The 18,321-nt window shown below is 53.3% G+C and overlaps 1 protein-coding gene across 1 annotated transcript in view; it reads right to left on the bottom strand.

Annotated features, from left to right (window-relative positions):
• Window positions 1-3,319: 3,319 nt before the first annotated feature.
• LOC119112282 (translation initiation factor IF-2-like) overlaps window positions 3,320-18,321 on the bottom strand; it is a 16,749-nt gene continuing 1,747 nt past the window's right edge. Inside the window, exons 2-5 of the mRNA XM_037236396.1 lie at window positions 16,784-16,869; window positions 16,279-16,418; window positions 6,080-6,357; window positions 3,320-3,438 (exon numbers count right to left, since the gene is read on the bottom strand). Of these exons, the coding sequence (XP_037092291.1) occupies window positions 3,320-3,438; window positions 6,080-6,357; window positions 16,279-16,409 (528 nt within the window). The 5' untranslated portion in view covers window positions 16,410-16,418; window positions 16,784-16,869. The remainder of the gene's footprint in view (window positions 3,439-6,079; window positions 6,358-16,278; window positions 16,419-16,783; window positions 16,870-18,321) is intronic.

Genomic DNA, 18,321 nt, shown 5'->3' with positions numbered 1-18,321 from the left:
TGCCGGACACCGGGCACCACAGGCGCCGGACACGACGGTCGGCCCTGGGCTGTCACGTCCGGTGGACGGGCGCGCGCACGGCCCGGTCGCCACGGAACAACTGGGGTGCCGCTATCGATACCGGGAGGCGCAGCGGACGCGCGCACTTGTGATGACCACAGGACAACCGCTAAGGTGCCGGCACGGCTCCTCCCACAGACGGGGAGAGCGGACAGCGCGAGCGTGACGCACCGGCAGCAGGGCAACAGCTCTGCGCCGACATCACCCGCACGGGTGGACGAGCTCCGCACGTGACATGCAACCAGGAACGGAACGACCTTCGTGCCGACACCAGCACCGGGACAGGCGGAAAACCCGACACGGTGGTCAATGGACAACAACAGCGGAGCCGAAAACAGGTGCTGGGGGAACAAGGGGCGCGGAAAGCGCGCACATGGCGCCATGGGGACAGGAGAGCAGCCGTGGTGCACGACAAAGCGGAAACACACAGTGGAAGTCGGGGCTGCAGAGGATAACGACCACAAGGCTCCTGTGCCCGGGTCAGATCGCCAGCGGCCTCATCACTGACCACCACCACCATTCCTCGCACCTTCAAGCGTGCTCCCCACGCCCTGTGCAGACCAGGTCATGCGGGGATCACACCACGGATCGCGCCCAAAGGAGCGAGCATGCGGGGGATACCGCGGGCACTGTCTCACAGGTGCAACCGTACAGTCTCGACGTCCATGGTAGCCGCTCACTTTGGACGGCACCCACCTAATGCGTGGCGTTTTAACGCACCGTCTGTTCGAACAGAGCCAATAAAACACGCTTCCAACTGCACTCATAATCTACGCAGTCATCGAGGGGACATGTGTAAGTAGTCAAATATGACCATCTATGGTCATTGTCACACATGGTCAATACTGACCAACGCGAACGACGTACGCACTGGATGCTATGGCAGCATCCATCTCACAATCTACACCCCAATGCATGGGGTTGTGACAAAATCCACGCCCCTGGCGCTAAAACACCTCCCGACAAAGCAGCACACCACTGACGGCGCCGAGCGAGCCCCGTTCCCAGAGCCCGACACCAAGGACGTGTCGTAACGGCGGCGGCGGCGGCCGCGGACGGCGCCCGACAGCGTGGCAGGGTGGGGACCGGGCGCCTCCCTCCGGACCGCCGGTCCCCAGACGGACGCAGCACAGCACAGCTCTCCACTCTCGCGGCGTTCGCGTCCGCAGAGTGCCGTCTACAGCAGCGCACAGCGGATGGTGCGTGGCACCAACGCAACAAACGCCGCACTGACGGGGCAGATAAACGGCACCACGACATCGTCACGTCACGTCACGTCACGCAGAACAGTCATGGATGCCATACAATGACGCGGTTCCCTTCCTCACTGATCAGTGGCGATAATCAGCGTCGATCGGACGCGCGGCACCAGCCCACACCGTCACACCAAACAATAATGGATGAAACAGCAATTCGCACTTCTCTTGCATACCCATCACAGTAGCAGTGGCACTATGAGGCAGTAGTGTTTTAAATCTCTCGAGGGGATTGAGCCTGCCGAGCCTCCGGGGCGCTGGCGCCACCCGGGACCGAGTCGCGCGCAACGGCGCCGGGGGTGGCGCGGCGTGGACACACCACGACACACGGCCATTTGCAGTCGTGTCCATCGGGTCGGGCTCCTGCCAGCAGTGGCTGAGCGGCGCTCATGGACGAGGCAGCGCACGCTTCGCAGCGCGCGTGGTCTCCCTCAGCTGCCCTTGGGCCCTGTCGGCGCAGTAGTAGCGCGGGTTTGCCAACGCGCGTGCTTTTCTCTTTGTCAAGCCGTCCCTCTGTGAACGCAACAGCGCGGGCCGCGCGCCGCCTTTTCGTGCACCAGACGCTCACGAACGCAGCGCACACCTGTGCTGGTCGCATCGTCGGAAACCTCTCAGAGCGCGAGGTCCCGCCTCCCGATCCATCCAGGCGCCGTCTGCAGCGGCCAACACCGGCGGACGATGTGTGTCTTGCCTGAGCACGGCCGAGGAGGTCGGAGCGCTGCAGCGTGCGCGGAGCTCGCCACCAAGGTCGCCTCCAATTCGCATTTCGAGCCGGGCCTGCAGCCGGTCGCAACGACGCGTTGCTACGCAGCGCGCTCGCCCGCAGGCAGGGCCGCGTCGTCCCGTGTCGGGCTGCCGCAGCCCCCCCGGCGCCGCGCCGTTAGCCGCGTCACATTCGCCGCAGCGGCATCCGACACGTCGTCACATCACCGCAAAGCGGTGGCGCTGCCGGCGGCGGGCCGGAGGTCAGCCGAGCAGCCTCAGCCGAAGGACAGCGTCCCGGGGTCCCGCTCAGCTGGCGCAGCCTGGAAAACAGTGCTGCAGCCGTCCGGAGGCGGACTCGGAAGGTGGCCACGCGCCGGAGACGGCGCTGCCACGGCGAGCTCGGCCCACCGGGCTGACCACCTTCAGCTTGACTCCCCGGTAGACCCTTGGCTCCCCCGCGCGAGACCCTCCACGATGCGATGGATGAACCCCAAGGTCGTCGTGGCTGACCTGTGGTGTAGGCGCTGTTTACACCCCTGTAACCGGTTTGTAACGGCGCCTACACTACAGGTGAGCGACGGTGAGATGCTATGACCAGCCGTGTGCTATGTTAAGTCCGAGGGGACGACGAAAACAGCCACACGCGACATCAGCCTGCGAAATGACCAGGCCCACAATGTTTTGCACGGTATTTGTGACAACACGGGCAGTCGGCAGGAGACAAAGCACTGCTGTTACGACTGGTGTGTCCTGTGAGGAGTGCCACAACCATCCAGCGCCAATGGAAAACCAGCATGGTGGTGGAGGCAAAGAATGGCCCGTAGCAGTCCCAAGAACGAAATCAAAGGAAGGAAAGAGCAGTGCTCTCGTTTGGACATAAAAAGGAAACCAACGTGGATGTCCCATTGCAATTACAAATCCCATGAACGATTGATAAGTTACTGGCATCCACACCGCGCCCCACACCGGGTCCATCAGGCAGGGCCAGCAACCAACAGGGTGACAGGTACCGGATGGCAGCGTGACCAAGACCAGTGCCGAGATGCCCATCCCCATGGGAAGCCAACTAAACCACGAGCGTCCATACATCTATGGAAAGCCACGAGAGCTCGGCCTGCGCTCTACACCAGTATAAAAAGAAAACACCCAACGCCGTCCAGAGGATGGGCCGACCAGACGTGGGGCGCGGTGCCAGCGCAGAGTGTGGGGCGCGGGCCGGGACGTCAATACTCCACAGCACGAGCGCACCAGTGCGTGGCCAGAGCGGCGCCGCAAACCATACCCCCGAGCTCTCCGCGTCACCGACGTCCGAGCAGATCGACGGGCTCCATCTCGTGGGCGTACGTCCGACGGTGGTCGTCCGTGTCGTCACCGGATTCGACCGGCTCTTCGGCCGGGGCCGCCCCGCCGCCTGTCCCTGCACCATCGCAGGCGTCCGGCGCCAGTCAGCGCGAGCACATGTACACGCGCACACACACACACACACACACACACACACCCACACCCACACCCACACCACACCCACCCACCACCACACACACACACACACACACACACACACACACACACACACACACACACACACACACATACCCACACACACCCACACCCACACACACACCCACACCCACACCCCACACCCACCCACATCCAAACACACCCACACCCACAACCACACCCACACACACACAGGGACAGACCTCCGCTCCTCAGTCAGGCATACTGACACACACACACACACCACACACACACACAGACATGTACACACAGACATACAAACACACAGCACGGCGGCGTACGCACGTGTCAACACGACCGACGCCGCGCGCGGGCCCGGCGGGCGGCACGCGACGGATGCGGTAGAGCACTGAGCATAATGTGTGCTGGACACGCGCCACCCCGGGGCCCGGCTGCCGCACTCGCCGGCGGCCCAGGGACAGCCTGGCCGTGTCTCGGGCGTCATGGGCCCCCCATTCCCCGCGCGGCGCGCGACGCCACTGCGGTGACCACGGCTCAGCGGTATGACAGTACACATTATGACAGTACACGCACGCACATAGACATGCCAGTGCACGCACAGCTTACATTGGGCGGCGCCGGCTCCACTCTCATTTCAGGCCAAGGAGCAGGCATCAATGGTGCGTATAGTGCGGCTAGATCGCAGTTTGCCGTGTTCGCGCAAGTCAACGCACTATTTGTCGGGAACGCAGCGCACTAGCACAATGTTCATCGGCCAGCATCCAAACGGACACCGAGACAAGATCACAGCTGGGTTAGGCGTGCGTGTCTGGATAAACAGATTCGCTGTCAAACTGCGCACAGGTAATAACAACAGGTGCGCAAAGGTGCTTGATCACGACACGGATGACTTACGCGTTCACTGCATAATGAGCAGTGTGTACAGAGAGAGCGAGAGCGAGAGCGAGAGCGCGGCCACCAAACGGCATTTGTTGACAGCACATCATCGAGTGACTTTTGTACGCACGTACGCTCACATGGGAAACGACGGCAAGCTGCAATGTACACCAAAAGGCCAACAAACGCTCGAGGTGCCTCGAATAAGAAAGAAAGATATTCAGCTCCTGGTTTTTCGGCATTACGAGCTGAAATGTTTCATAGATAATACAGTAGTAGAGGCCTTATTCCTCGTAGAAACACCAGGTGAATGTGGATATAGATGCGTTGATATTTCGGCAGCACCTCTTTATCGAAGCAAAGAGCAGTAGGAAACTGAAAATTGCCTGCCGATGATGCCACTCAGTTTTTTTTTAAAACAGTAAGTCACAGTTTTAACAGGCCACCAACATTCAGGGGATTAAGATAAGAACAATTGCCAGCCATTACTACGACACGGCGCATATCTATGGATCAGAACTCGCGAAAAATACGCATACATGCAAGCGATTTCAAGTGAACAGGCATCGCGAATCACGCATAAAATAGGTACTCAAACAATTTCAGTTAAACAGGCATCAGGCATGTATGAAAGAAGCATGTATCAAACAGGCATCAGGCATGTATGAAAGAGGCATGTACGCGGGGTACCTGACGCGTGATGCGCAATGCTTGCTCAGTTGAAATAGTTCTGCATGCATAACTTAATGTAAAACTATTTGTCTTTACACGCACCAATTCTACATGTAAATAAATTTACATGTATCAGTGATACGTGATGCCTGTTCGCTTGGCATTGCTTGCATGTTTGACTGACGTGTGACGCCTGCTTACTTGAATTCGTTTTCATCACTGAATGTTGGTCGCCTGTAAAACTGTGGCCCGCAATAAAAAACGACTAAAAATCCAGGAGGGTCATCGGCAGGCAACTTTGAAATCGCTACTGCTATTTGTTTCGACACAAGTATGTTGCGGGAATATCAACGCATCTACATCTCCATTCTCCAGGTTTTTCTACGACGAATAAGGCTAGTACTACTGTCTATCTATATGCATAATTCTTCTCGCAAACGCTCCTACTCCTGAATTTTTATGTTGGGTTAGCGGCCTTCTATACACCAAGGACGAGCGGACACAAATCAAAGCCTTCAGAGCCGCCAATATAATGTTACCATTACAACGTCCTTAACCAGCACCTCCTAGTATAATGCACGACGCTGACTCAACGAGCATTCAACTGACATATGTATAAAAAACGAGTGTGCCGACGGAGCGAGCACAACGCAATACGTGCAACACAGAAGTATGTTGTGCGAGTCCGAGTCCACCGGGGACGGAAGCAAATAGCCTCTCCTTAACACACAAGAGTGCCGTCGAGTTCAACTGGAAGCTGACATCTGTACCAGGAGGGTACAACAAACCAGCACCTCACACCGCGAGCGCGTCCACATCGACCGGCTCTCTCGTGCGCGTCCGCTGGCCAACCCCTCCGGGGCCCGGTATATCGGGAGTCCGGGTACGTGCTATCACCACCTCCGCCGGCCGGCCGGCAGGGACTGGGCGCCCGTCTCGCACGACCCGCTGACGACGACACTGGCTAGTCACAAGCGCCGCCGAGGGGAGGGGGACGCCGACGCACCGTCCCCGCAGCCGTCTCTTCTCACCTGGCAGTCCGGGGTGTCCGGACGGACGGGGCGCGCCGGCCGTCAGGCCGGACGACCCGGACACGGCCGCCGCTGGACCGGAGGGTCCGGGTGCGGCCGGCTCGGCCGTCCACTCGTCCGGACAGCTACGCCTCCTGTCCGGACCGTCGCCGGATGGCTCATCGGCTGCACCGCGCTTGCTAACATTGGCGTCGACGTCGGCGTCGGCGGCGGCGGCGGCGGCAACCGGAGCCGGCCGTTCCTCATCCACCGGCGAAAGGTGCTGCAGCAGCAAGGACCTGCCGAGCCGAAACGACACCGTCATAGAGGGCAGCACCGGCGGCCGGCGGCCCACGCGCTGCTATGCGTGGCGCGGACTCGCTGCGTCCAAAGGGCGCTGGGTTCACGGCCTTGGCGGTGTGAAGCAGGCCCACCAAAAGAAGCGTCGCCTACGTGCCGCAGCCACTCATGACGTCAGCTAGACAGGAAACGGGTCAGCATATGCTGGAAGCCCTGGTTTGAAATGGGCAAAGACTGAAAGTTCTCCAGTATTAGTTAAACACCAAAATTACATAAATGATGAAATGAGCACTTCTGGCATTCAAACTAACTTTGTTTAACGAGAGGAGCTTATGCACATCTTGCAATACACACATACACGCATAACATGCGCCGACAAGACCGGCCCACAGTGCAATAACCATTTAAACGCCGAGTGCAAACGCTATGTAATACACTTCCTCAACCGGGCAAAACAGCAACTGTCCGTTGAGGGCGCCCGCAAGCGCGAGCGCGCGTCTTGTTCACTGCGTAGCGCACGCTTAAGAGGGCAAGGTGAAAGGGGCAAGCACAATCTCTCCGCATCCGATCCACCCACCGGGCACAACTTCGGTGCCTTTACACGGACTGACAGACCAGATGGATACAATCTGGACCATCTGCATCAAGCACGTACCAAAATAAGCATTTACAGGCAAACGTCACTGCACAGACTGGCGGCGGATAAATACGTCACAGGCCTTCCCACAAGGGACACACGTGTTCTCCACAAGGTGTCCACGACCAAACGGCCCTTAGACGAGACCAACCGTCAAACGACACTACTCGAAGATGTGTCATATGTCCTTCGTGAACAGTCCGCCACACGCAATAAGTGAGCAGCAAACAAACCAAAAATGCTATCTATTACAATAATGTGATGCGACTTGGCGGTCTGCTAACCCACTTTGCCTTCAGTTGCTTTGCGTTGGTATCACGGAATGTCCCTTCAGCCCTTAAGTCAGCCAAGCGTTAACGTGCCCCGGGTGCTCCACTCAAGGGGCCCTTGCCTGGAAAGAAATAAGGGTCTCAATATCATTTCACATTCACAAATTTTGTGATCGGGGTGATCTTTGGTTTCATTTGCGTCTAGGACGCTAAACCGAACCCGGAAAGGCCTTGATATTGAGACCGAAAGGCCGGAAGCCACCGCCGAAAGGCCGGAAGGGCGGGGGGGAAGGGGGCAGCTATCCAGAGCCGTGACGACTCCGAGCCGCGGCGAGTCGCGGCGGGCCGCCGGCCGGCGAATACCGGCCCGAATGCACTGACGTGGGGCGGCGGCGGCGCGGCTCCCATACTTAGTTTCGTCCCTGGTGAAGTGAGGCACACCGAACACCCGGCCGAGCGGATCGCCCTCGCAGATGACGCGGCTCCGGTCCTGCGGGTCCAGCAGGCTCGGCCGCCGCTGCGCCAGGTACCGGATAAACATGATGATGACCTGCGGACGCGCACGCGGCGTCACCAGGGCCGGCCCACTCAGCGGACAGCACACGGTTCGCCTCGGTTCAGCTTTCCGCCGGCAGACCCGGCAGCGCGCCGGCGCCGTGATGTTCCCTACGCACGCCAGTATGGATGCTGAGCGAATACAACTGGCCGTCCACTCCGTCTCGTTGTCAGATTGGAATGTACCATGGCATGTCCGTAATCGACCTAGTGTGCCCACAAAGCATCAACTGAGACATGGCCTTTGATGCCTCACTTGTTTCGCTTGAACAGGATGCGTGCCCTACTGCTGCTATGGATGCGTTAAGTCCCGGATTCTTGAAGACATCAAACACACGAAACTGGTCATGGAATACTTACATCTTTCCACTCATATGGTTTTTCCCTTTGTGCTCCAACCTCAGCCAGGACGTGGAACAACTGCTCCTTCAGCCTATATTTTCTTTCTGCAAGAAATGACAATCCGGTCATGGTAAGAAATCCACAAGAAGAAATGAAGATGACAAATCGATGCATCATCCGATACACCGATTACTCTAATCCTATGCACCAGAATTCGTTTCTACCAAAAGGGAATCAAGATGTCCTCACAATAATCATATGCATACCATTCTTTTAGTAGGTTGCATTTATAATTAATTTTCGGTCACGGACTTTGCTAACGGAATGTTCAAGTTCACACCAGATGAAGCGGACACCAGATGACAGCCATTATTGACAGCTGTTTTTCCCCTGCAAACAAGTGGTCAAATGGCAAACATTTCCCATACTCTGATCAAAAATTACAATAAATCACAGGCGATAAAACACACTAGCTCTGTACAGGTAGACTACAGTATTCTCCACTATAACATATTTCTATTCAGCAGATGTTTCAGAGCGCATGTGGATTGATTCACAAATTTTGTGATCGGGGTGATCTTTGGTTTCAGTTGCGTCCGGGACGTGCTCGCTAAACCGAACCCGGAAAGGTCTTTCTAAGTCGTCAAAACATGATACACCTTCCGCCCTACCTTTGGATTGTGTTTTGCCCTTTCGCCTTTTATTTATCGTTATTTGTTCGGTCAAAATGTGAAAGATGTGTGCCATTTGATCACGTGTGTGCTGGGTAAAAGCCCGCTGTCAACACGGGTTAGAATCTGGTGTCGCTTTATTTTCAAAATTTTCGATTCTGTAAGAAAGGTCCTGACAGAAAATTAATATAGAACACAACCTACCTCATAAAGATGACATGCGTACTTATTGTCAAAGGGTTATCTCAATTCCGTTTTAGTACCTACCGTGCCTTACACTGCACAAGCACTGAAACATTTTAGAGTTAAAGAATATGTTTCTCTCACTGGGCAATACATTTGGGCACAGCACATTGATCACTCGATCAAATTCGATCAATTTTGATCGATTTACGTGCTCTGCAATCGTCCCGACTGCATTCATAACTACACAAGCAATGCTAGGCAGCGACCGTGTTGAGAAGATAGTCATCCCTGCCGACCGAACCACATGCCTGAGCGATTTTCAAGGTTCCGCTCACTGCGGTTTATGTTACGAGGACGTGACAGTCGAGGCCGTTTTTGTAACGATATTGGTCGCTTCCCATTCGAGCATTGACGTTCCTTGGAATGGAAAGTCCCGTGCTTGGAATGGGAATTCCCGTGCCCGCTATAGTTATAGGCGATGCGCGTGCCTCCACTGTGGAGGCGGGTGCAGGCCACCACCTGTGCTGCTTGCCGAGATTTGGAATCAATCCTACACAAAGCGGAAAGCCCATCGACCGAAGGCCACTCCAGCGTGCGTGACGTGCTGTATGCAGTGGCGGACATGTGCGCTAATACGCTGGCCGTGTCTCTTCAGATCACAGTATGTTGACCGTGTGTAGTTGGGGTCAAACGTTGTCGACACCATGGCCTGAGCCCGTGTCGAGTGTTGGAAAGCAATTTGAACGCCTTCAAATTTGACGTTTATGGAGAGCAATAAATGCAAACTGGGCTCACGCGAAGCAAATAAAATGCAAACCAATCAGGTTATTTTGCAATGTTGCACCTAAGACATCCCTGGTCAAACAGTTTGTGAGGACATTTCTTGATAATACCAGAAGGTATATTGTGCCTGACCATGCGTTGCAAATTTCGTCGCTGTTTTGGTAATGGTCATGCCCCACAGCCAGTATTTTGGCTCATGTCGGGTTGACTTCTGTTGCAAACTATACTTAAATTTTCGCTCACTTCAGCTGGCAACTGCAACATGGATAACTTTGTCGGATAAGCAGTCTTTTAAATGCAAATGCCGAACAAAGTGAGTGGAGGTTGAGCGAACGTGCACTTGTCAATATCAATCGGACATGAAATGACAGAAATAATGCGTCAAATAATGCTGCACAATAACACAGCTCACTGATAACGCTTGATCTTGGAGACCCGTGAATTGCAGCTAACTGCAGAAGTATACAACTCTTAAGTGACGAACTATACAAAACTGCGGCTTCACGCATGATTCGGCCATTTTGACAAACATTCATGCGTCCCTTAGCATGGCTCTGAGGGCTGAGAGGTGACCTTCTTTGATCTTGAGGACACTCCCAATTCAATTCTCAATAAAAAACATTAAGATAAGTCAATAAGACATGGACAACTTTATTCCCAATGACCTAATTCATGCAAACGCCCAGTATGCAATGCCAATTATTTACATGCTTGTATATTTGCGGGATGTAGTGATCCATTGCATCTGTTGAAAAATAATCTTTTATTGATCCAGTTTGAAATGACCTGGGTAACTGAAGTAAGCTGAAATAGAACAACACATATGCTATCCACACTTGCTTTTGGAACTAAATAAGATAGACAAGTTAATTTGTTATGCTGAGAGCAGCCCAACCTTCAACGCAATGGGAGGAGCTGGTTAAAAGAAATGCTACACATTTGAAGATGCTGAAGCACCACATGTGATGATAGAAGCACACTTGTAACTGGAAAAGACTACTCTAGATTTTAAACATAATTCTTCTGTTTAGTAAACAAGCCGCTCAACATGAAATTGTTGGATTATATCATTGTACCCTGCACACCATTGAGAGCCAATCGATGACGTATATCTGTAAATTGTGTTGAAGACCATCATATATGAACAGCCCAAAAGTTATGTCCTTGAGATATGCATTCACTAGAATTGGCAGTGCCCATTTTGACTTTTTTCAAAATTGGTGCATTGTACCATAGAAAATAGATGACTGTATGTCCCACCAACAAATGATTGCTCAAGAACTACTACCATCATAACCTGCGCCAGCAATCATGGTTTGCTCACTCGAAACCTTTATTCTTGAACTATAACATGCATATGAATCTTGCCCTGAACTCACCGCAGTGGCCTGACATTACCATTTATGACTGAAATTGGCAAGTAAGAACAATTGTCTTTCCTTCTGCAATGCAAATTATTTAATCACAAAAGCTCCCCCAACAGATACGCTGGTTTGGAGTTTAACACATATCAACTGTAAATGATCATGCAGCACTGATAACTTGGCATCACAAAATCCTCCCATGGCGTCCGTGTCTGAAACTTTGGTGCTTCTTGTTGATTTGAGCTCCGACACATTTTGTTCTGTACAAATATACACTGGAAAGAATGTAAAATTTGTTCTCTGTGAGCGACGTCAGACGAAGGCAAGCTGAACCTGCAACTTCGACAGCATCGCGCACCACACTCACGACTGAACGAGAGATACTGCTTGTGGGTTACAGCCGAATATCTCTGTCATATCACACACAATCTCTCCTTGCAATGCCTTCAGTGCCCAGGTCGGTTGCTGCTCGCCAGCACAGGTTTAACCCACCCACCGGCCAACGACACCGACGCCCCCATACGTGGCGCCCGAGCCCGCCTCAAAACAACAACAGCGTCTCTTGACGGGCCAGGGAGAAGGGCAGAGAACATCTCGTATGCGTCCCGTGGATCAGACTGTCCGCCGTGGAGCGGTCGGGACGGAAGCCATTCTGAAAAGGTAAAAGGTGATTCGACTCTAGGAACACCCTGATACGACCGTTGACCATTCGTTCGAATATTTTAGAAGCGCAGCTGGTAGGAGAGATGGGGCGATAGCTCGAAGGTTCAGAGGGAAGCTTAGAGTATGGGGAAAAAAGTGTGCTGGAGCGCCATGAGGGAGGGAAGGATCTGTTAACCCATATATCGTTAAAAGCCGTCAGAAGGTTGATGAGTCCAAACCTAGTGACATTTCTAAGGAAAGGGTAGGCCAACTGGTCTGGATCGACAAAAGTGTTTCCGCACTTACTGATCGCAAGGTCCAATCCGTAAGGTGTGAAGATTACGTTGAATGTCTCAGTGTTAGCAGATGTGAAGTTGAGTGCGAGCAGTGTGGCATTAAGCGTGTTAGTGATCTGGTGGGAATACTGCTCGGATGATGATACACGGGCGAAGCGTGCGGCTAATTTCGTGGCGACTTCGAATGGGACGCTGTACTGTTGGTTGCTGACTACAATGTGCGGGGTTTTATAATGTGGCGTGTGTTTGTTTGTGAAACACCGAACCGGTGACCAATTTGTACATACGGGGGTAAAGCGGTTGAACGTATTTGAAAATTACTCCCAGCTTTCCTGTTTTGCACGTTTAATGATTATATCGGCTTCATGTTTAGCTCTGCGAACCTTTTCTTTATGAGCTATGCAAATGCAATTACGAAAGGCACGCATAGCACGGCGTCGTAAAGCTACTGCGCGCTGACACTCATCGTTTCACCAGGACGCATGCTTGTGCACTGGTCGACGATGAGTGTGTGGAACAAACTGGTGCGCTGTGGCTAAGGCATTGTCTAGAAATGTAGGGAGTTCGGGAATTGTGCCTGGATGGTGTACCTCATCTATTTGATTTTGGAAAGATGCCCAGTCTGCTTTGCGAACATTCCATCGGGGAAGTAAATTAAAGTCTGTTTGCCCTCATTGGACCTCTACATTCATGTGGATTGGGTAATGGTCACTAATAAGCGGGTCCGGTTGAACATTGTGCGTAAAGAGTGGTGCTATGCGTGGTATTGTCAAGGCCACATCTATACCAGCGTGCGTCACTGTGCCTCCGTGGTGATGAGCATGCGTAGGCGTCAGTCTGTTGATACATATGAGGTCGTAAGTGTCCGTGAGTGCCTGTAAAACTCTCCCCTTGTTTGCGTCGTGTTACAACCCATGCGCGATGATGGGCGTTCAGATCCCCAAGGAGACAGAGCGAGGGAATTTGTGCGAGTAAGGCGGAGAGATCAGCTGAGGAGACACGGTTAGTAGGGCTTAAGCATATAGAAAGAAGAGTAAGGTCTAAATGTGCTAATTTTACGTTCATTGCAACTGAATGGAAATTCTCATTAAAATGAACTTGACGATGCAAAAGGTTATTTGAGACAAACAAGCCGAACGGCCTCGGCGCGTTGTTTCGTTTACGTTATGTGTGCAGAGGCAGTAACCGTTGATCAAAAGGCTATAATTAAAAGAGTCAGAGTTCTTAAATAATGCTGCTTGAACGGTGGCTATCAGTGGTTTGTTTTTGATTCACCGAACTGGGGATTCATTTCGCGGGATTCATTCAGAGTGGAGGGAGACCATCCAGCGGAACAGCGGTGACAGAGCGGACGCGGGGCGCGACGGCCGGAGCGCGTAACGGGTCGAGCTCGGCGTTCAAGTGAGGGACTGACCCGGGAGGTTTGGCGTCGGGGCGCGGCGGCTGGGACATCGGATGGGGCTTCTTGGGACGCCGGTACGGGTGGGGTTGGACCAACACCGGTGGTTGTTGGGGTGAGAGGGCGGGGAGGCGGGCCCACCGACGGATACCTGACGCGTGATGCGCAATGCCCGCTCCAGTGAAATAGCTTTTACATGTGTTGTAATTTTAATGTAAATCCATGTTGTCTTACATGCATCAGGTTCTACATGTAAATAAATTTACATGTATCAGTGACACGTGACTGCCTGTTTACTTGCAATTGTTTGCATGTTTGACTGACGCGTGATGTCTGCCTACTTGAATTCGTTTCATCACTGAATGTTGGTGGCCTGTTAAAACTGTGGCCCGCAATAAAAAACGACTAAAAATCCAGGAGGGTCATCGGCTGGCTATTTTGAATTCGCTACTGCTATTTGTTCCGACAGAAGTATGTCGGGGAAATATCATCGCATCAACATATCAATTCTCCAGGTTTTTCTACGACGAATAAGGCTAGTACTACTGTCTATCTATATGCATAATTCTTCTCGCAAACGCTCCTACTCCTGAATTTTTATGTTGAGTTAGCGGCCTTCTATACACCAAGGACGAGCGGACACAAATCAAAACATTCAGAGCCGTCAATATAATGCTACAATTTCAACGTCGCCTAACCAGCACCTCCTGGTATAATGAACGACGCTGACTCAACGTAAGAACATTCAACTGAAATATATAAAAAAACGAGTGTGCCGACGGAGCGAGCACAACACAATACGTGCAACACAGAAGTATGTTGTGCGAGTCCGAGTCCACCGAGGACGGAAGCAAATAGCCTCTCCTTAACACGCAAGAGTACCGTCGAGTTCAACTGGAAGCTGACATATGTACCAGGAGGGTACAACAAACCAGCACCTCACACAGCGAGCGCGTCCACATCGATCGGCTCTCTCGTGCGCGTCCGCTCGCCAACCCCTCCGGGGCCCGGTATATCGGGAGTCCGGGTCCGTGCTATCACCACCTCCACCGGCCGGCCGGCAGGGACTGGGCGCCCGTCTCGCACGACCCGCTGACGACGGCACTGGCCAGTCACAAGCGCCGCCGAGGGGAGGGGGACGCCGACGCACCGTCCCGCGGCCGTCTCTTCTCACCTGGCAGTCCGGGGTGTCCGGACGGGACGGGTGCGCGCCGGCCGTCAGGCCGGACGACCCGGACACGGCCGCCGCCAGGCCGGAGGGTCCGGGTGCGGCCGGCTCGCGCTCGTCCGTCGCCGGAACTCGCCGGACAGCTACGCCTCCTGTCCGGACCGTCGCCGGATGGCTCATCGGCTGCACCGCGCTTGCTAACATTGGCGTCGACGTCGGCGTCGGCGGCGGCGGCGGCGGCAACCGGAGACGGCCGTTCCTCATCCACCGGCGAAAGGTGCTGCAGCAGCAAGACCTGCCGAGCCGAAACGACACCGTCATAGAGGGCAGCACCGGCGGCCGGCGGCCACGCGCTACTATGCGTGGCGCGGACTCGCTGCGTCCAAAGGGCGCTGGGTTCACGGCCTGGCGGTGTGAAGCAGGCCCACCAAAAGAAGCGTTCGTACGTGCCGCAGCCACTCATGACGTCAGCTAGACAGGAAAACGGGTCAGCATATGCTGGAAGCCCTGGTTTGAAATGGGCAAAGACTGAAAGTTCCAGTATTAGTTAAACACCAAAATTACATAAATGATGAAATGGGCACTTCTGGCATTCAAACTAACTTTGTTTAACGAGAGGAGCTTATGCACATCTTGCAATACACACATACACGTATAACATGCGCCGACAAGACCGGCCCACAGTGGAATAACCATTTAAACGCCGAGTGCAAACGCTATGTAATACACTTCCTCAACCGGGCAAAACAGCAACTGTCCGTTGAGGGCGCCCGCAAGCGCGAGCGCGCGTCTTGTTCACTGCGTAGCGCACGCTTAAGAGGGCAAGGTGAAAGGGGCAAGCACAATCTCTCCGCATCCGATCCACCCACCGGGCACAACTTCGGTGCCTTTACACGGACTGACAGACCAGATGGATACAATCTGGACCATCTGCATCAAGCACGTACCAAAATAAGCATTTACAGGCAAACGTCACTGCACAGACTGGCGGCGGATAAATACGTCACAGGCCTTCCCACAAGGGACACACGTGTTCTCCACAAGGTGTCCACGACCAAACGGCCCTTAGACGAGACCAACCGTCAAACGACACTACTCGAAGATGTGTCATATGTCCTTCGTGAACAGTCCGCCACACGCAATAAGTGAGCAGCAAACAAACCAAAAATGCTATCTATTACAATAATGTGATGCGACTTGGCGGTCTGCTAACCCACTTTGCCTTCAGTTGCTTTGCGTTGGTATCACGGAATGTCCCTTCAGCCCTTAAGTCAGCCAAGCGTTAACGTGCCCCGGGTGCTCCACTCAAGGGGCCCTTGCCTGGAAAGAAATAAGGGTCTCAATATCATTTCACATTCACAAATTTTGTGATCGGGGTGATCTTTGGTTTCATTTGCGTCTAGGACGCTAAACCGAACCCGGAAAGGCCTTGATATTGAGACCGAAAGGCCGGAAGCCACCGCCGAAAGGCCGGAAGGGCGGGGGGGAAGGGGGCAGCTATCCAGAGCCGTGACGACTCCGAGCCGCGGCGAGTCGCGGCGGGCCGCCGGCCGGCGAATACCGGCCCGAATGCACTGACGTGGGGCGGCGGCGGCGCGGCTCCCATACTTAGTTTCGTCCTTGGTGAAGTGACGCACGCCGAACACCCGGCCGAGCGGATCGCCCTCGCAGATGACGCGGCTCCGGTCCTGCGGGTCCAGCAGGCTCGGCCGCCGCTGCGCCAGGTACCGGATAAACATGATGATGACCTGCGGACGCGCACGCGGCGTCACCAGGGCCGGCCCACTCAGCGGCCAGTACACGGCTCGCCTCGGTTCGGCACTCCGCCGGCAGACCCGGCAGCGCGCCGGCGCCGTGATGTTCCCTACGCACGCCAGTATGGATGCTGAGCGAATACAACTGGCCGTCCACTCCGTCTCGTTGTCAGATTGGAATGTACCATGGCATGTCCGTAATCGACCTAGTGTGCCCACAAAGCATCAACTGAGACATGGCCTTTGATGCCTCACTTGTTTCGCTTGAACAGGATGCGTGCCCTACTGCTGCTATGGATGCGTTAAGTCCCGGATTCTTGAAGACATCAAACACACGAAACTGGTCATGGAATACTTACATCTTTCCACTCATATGGTTTTTCCCTTTGTGCTCCAACCTCAGCCAGGACGTGGAACAACTGCTCCTTCAGCCTATATTTTCTTTCTGCAAGAAATGACAATCCGGTCATGGTAAGAAATCCACAAGAAGAAATGAAGATGACAAATCGATGCATCATCCGATACACCGATTACTCTAATCCTATGCACCAGAATTCGTTTCTACCAAAAGGGAATCAAGATGTCCTCACAATAATCATATGCATACCATTCTTTTAGTAGGTTGCATTTATAATTAATTTTCGGTCACGGACTTTGCTAACGGAATGTTCAAGTTCACACCAGATGAAGCGGACACCAGATGACAGCCATTATTGACAGCTGTTTTTCCCCTGCAAACAAGTGGTCAAATGGCAAACATTTCCCATACTCTGATCAAAAATTACAATAAATCACAGGCGATAAAACACACTAGCTCTGTACAGGTAGACTACAGTATTCTCCACTATAACATATTTCTATTCAGCAGATGTTTCAGAGCGCATGTGATTGATTCACAAATTTTGTGATCGGGGTGATCTTTGGTTTCAGTTGCGTCCGGGACGTGCTCGCTAAACCGAACCCGGAAAGGCCTTTCTAAGTCGCCAAAACATGATACACCTTCCGCCCTACCTTTGGATTGTGTTTTGCCCTTTCGCCTTTTATTTATCGTTATTTGTTCGGTCAAAATGTGAAAGATGTGTGCCATTTGATCACGTGTGTGCGGTAAAAGCCCGCTGTCAACACGGGTTAGAATCTGGTGTCGCTTTATTTTCAAAATTTTCGATTCTGTAAGAAAGGTCCTGACAGAAAATTAATATAGAACACCTACCTATAAAGATGACATGCGTACTTATGTCAAAGGGTTATCTCAATTCCGTTTTAGTACCTACCGTGCCTTACACTGCACAAAGCACTGAAACATTTTAGAGTTAAAGAATATGTTTCTCTCACTGGGCAATACATTTGGGCACAGCACATTGATCACTCGATCAAATTCGATCAATTTTGATCGATTTACGTGCTCTGCAATCGTCCCGACTGCATTCATAACTACACAAGCAATGCTAGGCAGCGACCGTGTTGAGAAGATAGTCATCCCTGCCGACCGAACCACATGCCTGAGCGATTTTCAAGGTTCCGCTCACTGCGGTTTATGTTACGAGGACGTGACACCGAGGCCGTTTTTGTGACGATATTGGTCGCTTCCCATTCGATCATTGACGTTCCTTGGAATGGGAAGTCCCGTGTTTGGAATGGGAAGTCCCGTGCTCGCTATATTTATAGACGATGCGCGTGCCTCCACTGTGGAGGCGGGTGCAGGCCACCACCTGTGCTGCTTGCCGAGACTTGACACCAATCCTACACAAAGCGGAAAGCCCATCGACCCAAGGGCACTCCAGCGTGCGTGACGCGCTGTATGCAGTGGCGGACATGTGCGCTAATACGCTGGCCGTGTCTCTTCAGATCACAGTATGTTGACCGTGTGTAGTTGGGGTCAAACGTTGTCGACACCATG

This window comes from Pollicipes pollicipes, unplaced genomic scaffold, assembly GCF_011947565.3.
Source record: "Pollicipes pollicipes isolate AB1234 unplaced genomic scaffold, Ppol_2.1 Scaffold_7261;HRSCAF=8764_pilon_pilon_pilon, whole genome shotgun sequence".
Classification (NCBI taxonomy): domain Eukaryota; kingdom Metazoa; phylum Arthropoda; class Thecostraca; order Pollicipedomorpha; family Pollicipedidae; genus Pollicipes; species Pollicipes pollicipes.
This window is presented reverse-complemented; position numbering and strand designations above follow the sequence as displayed.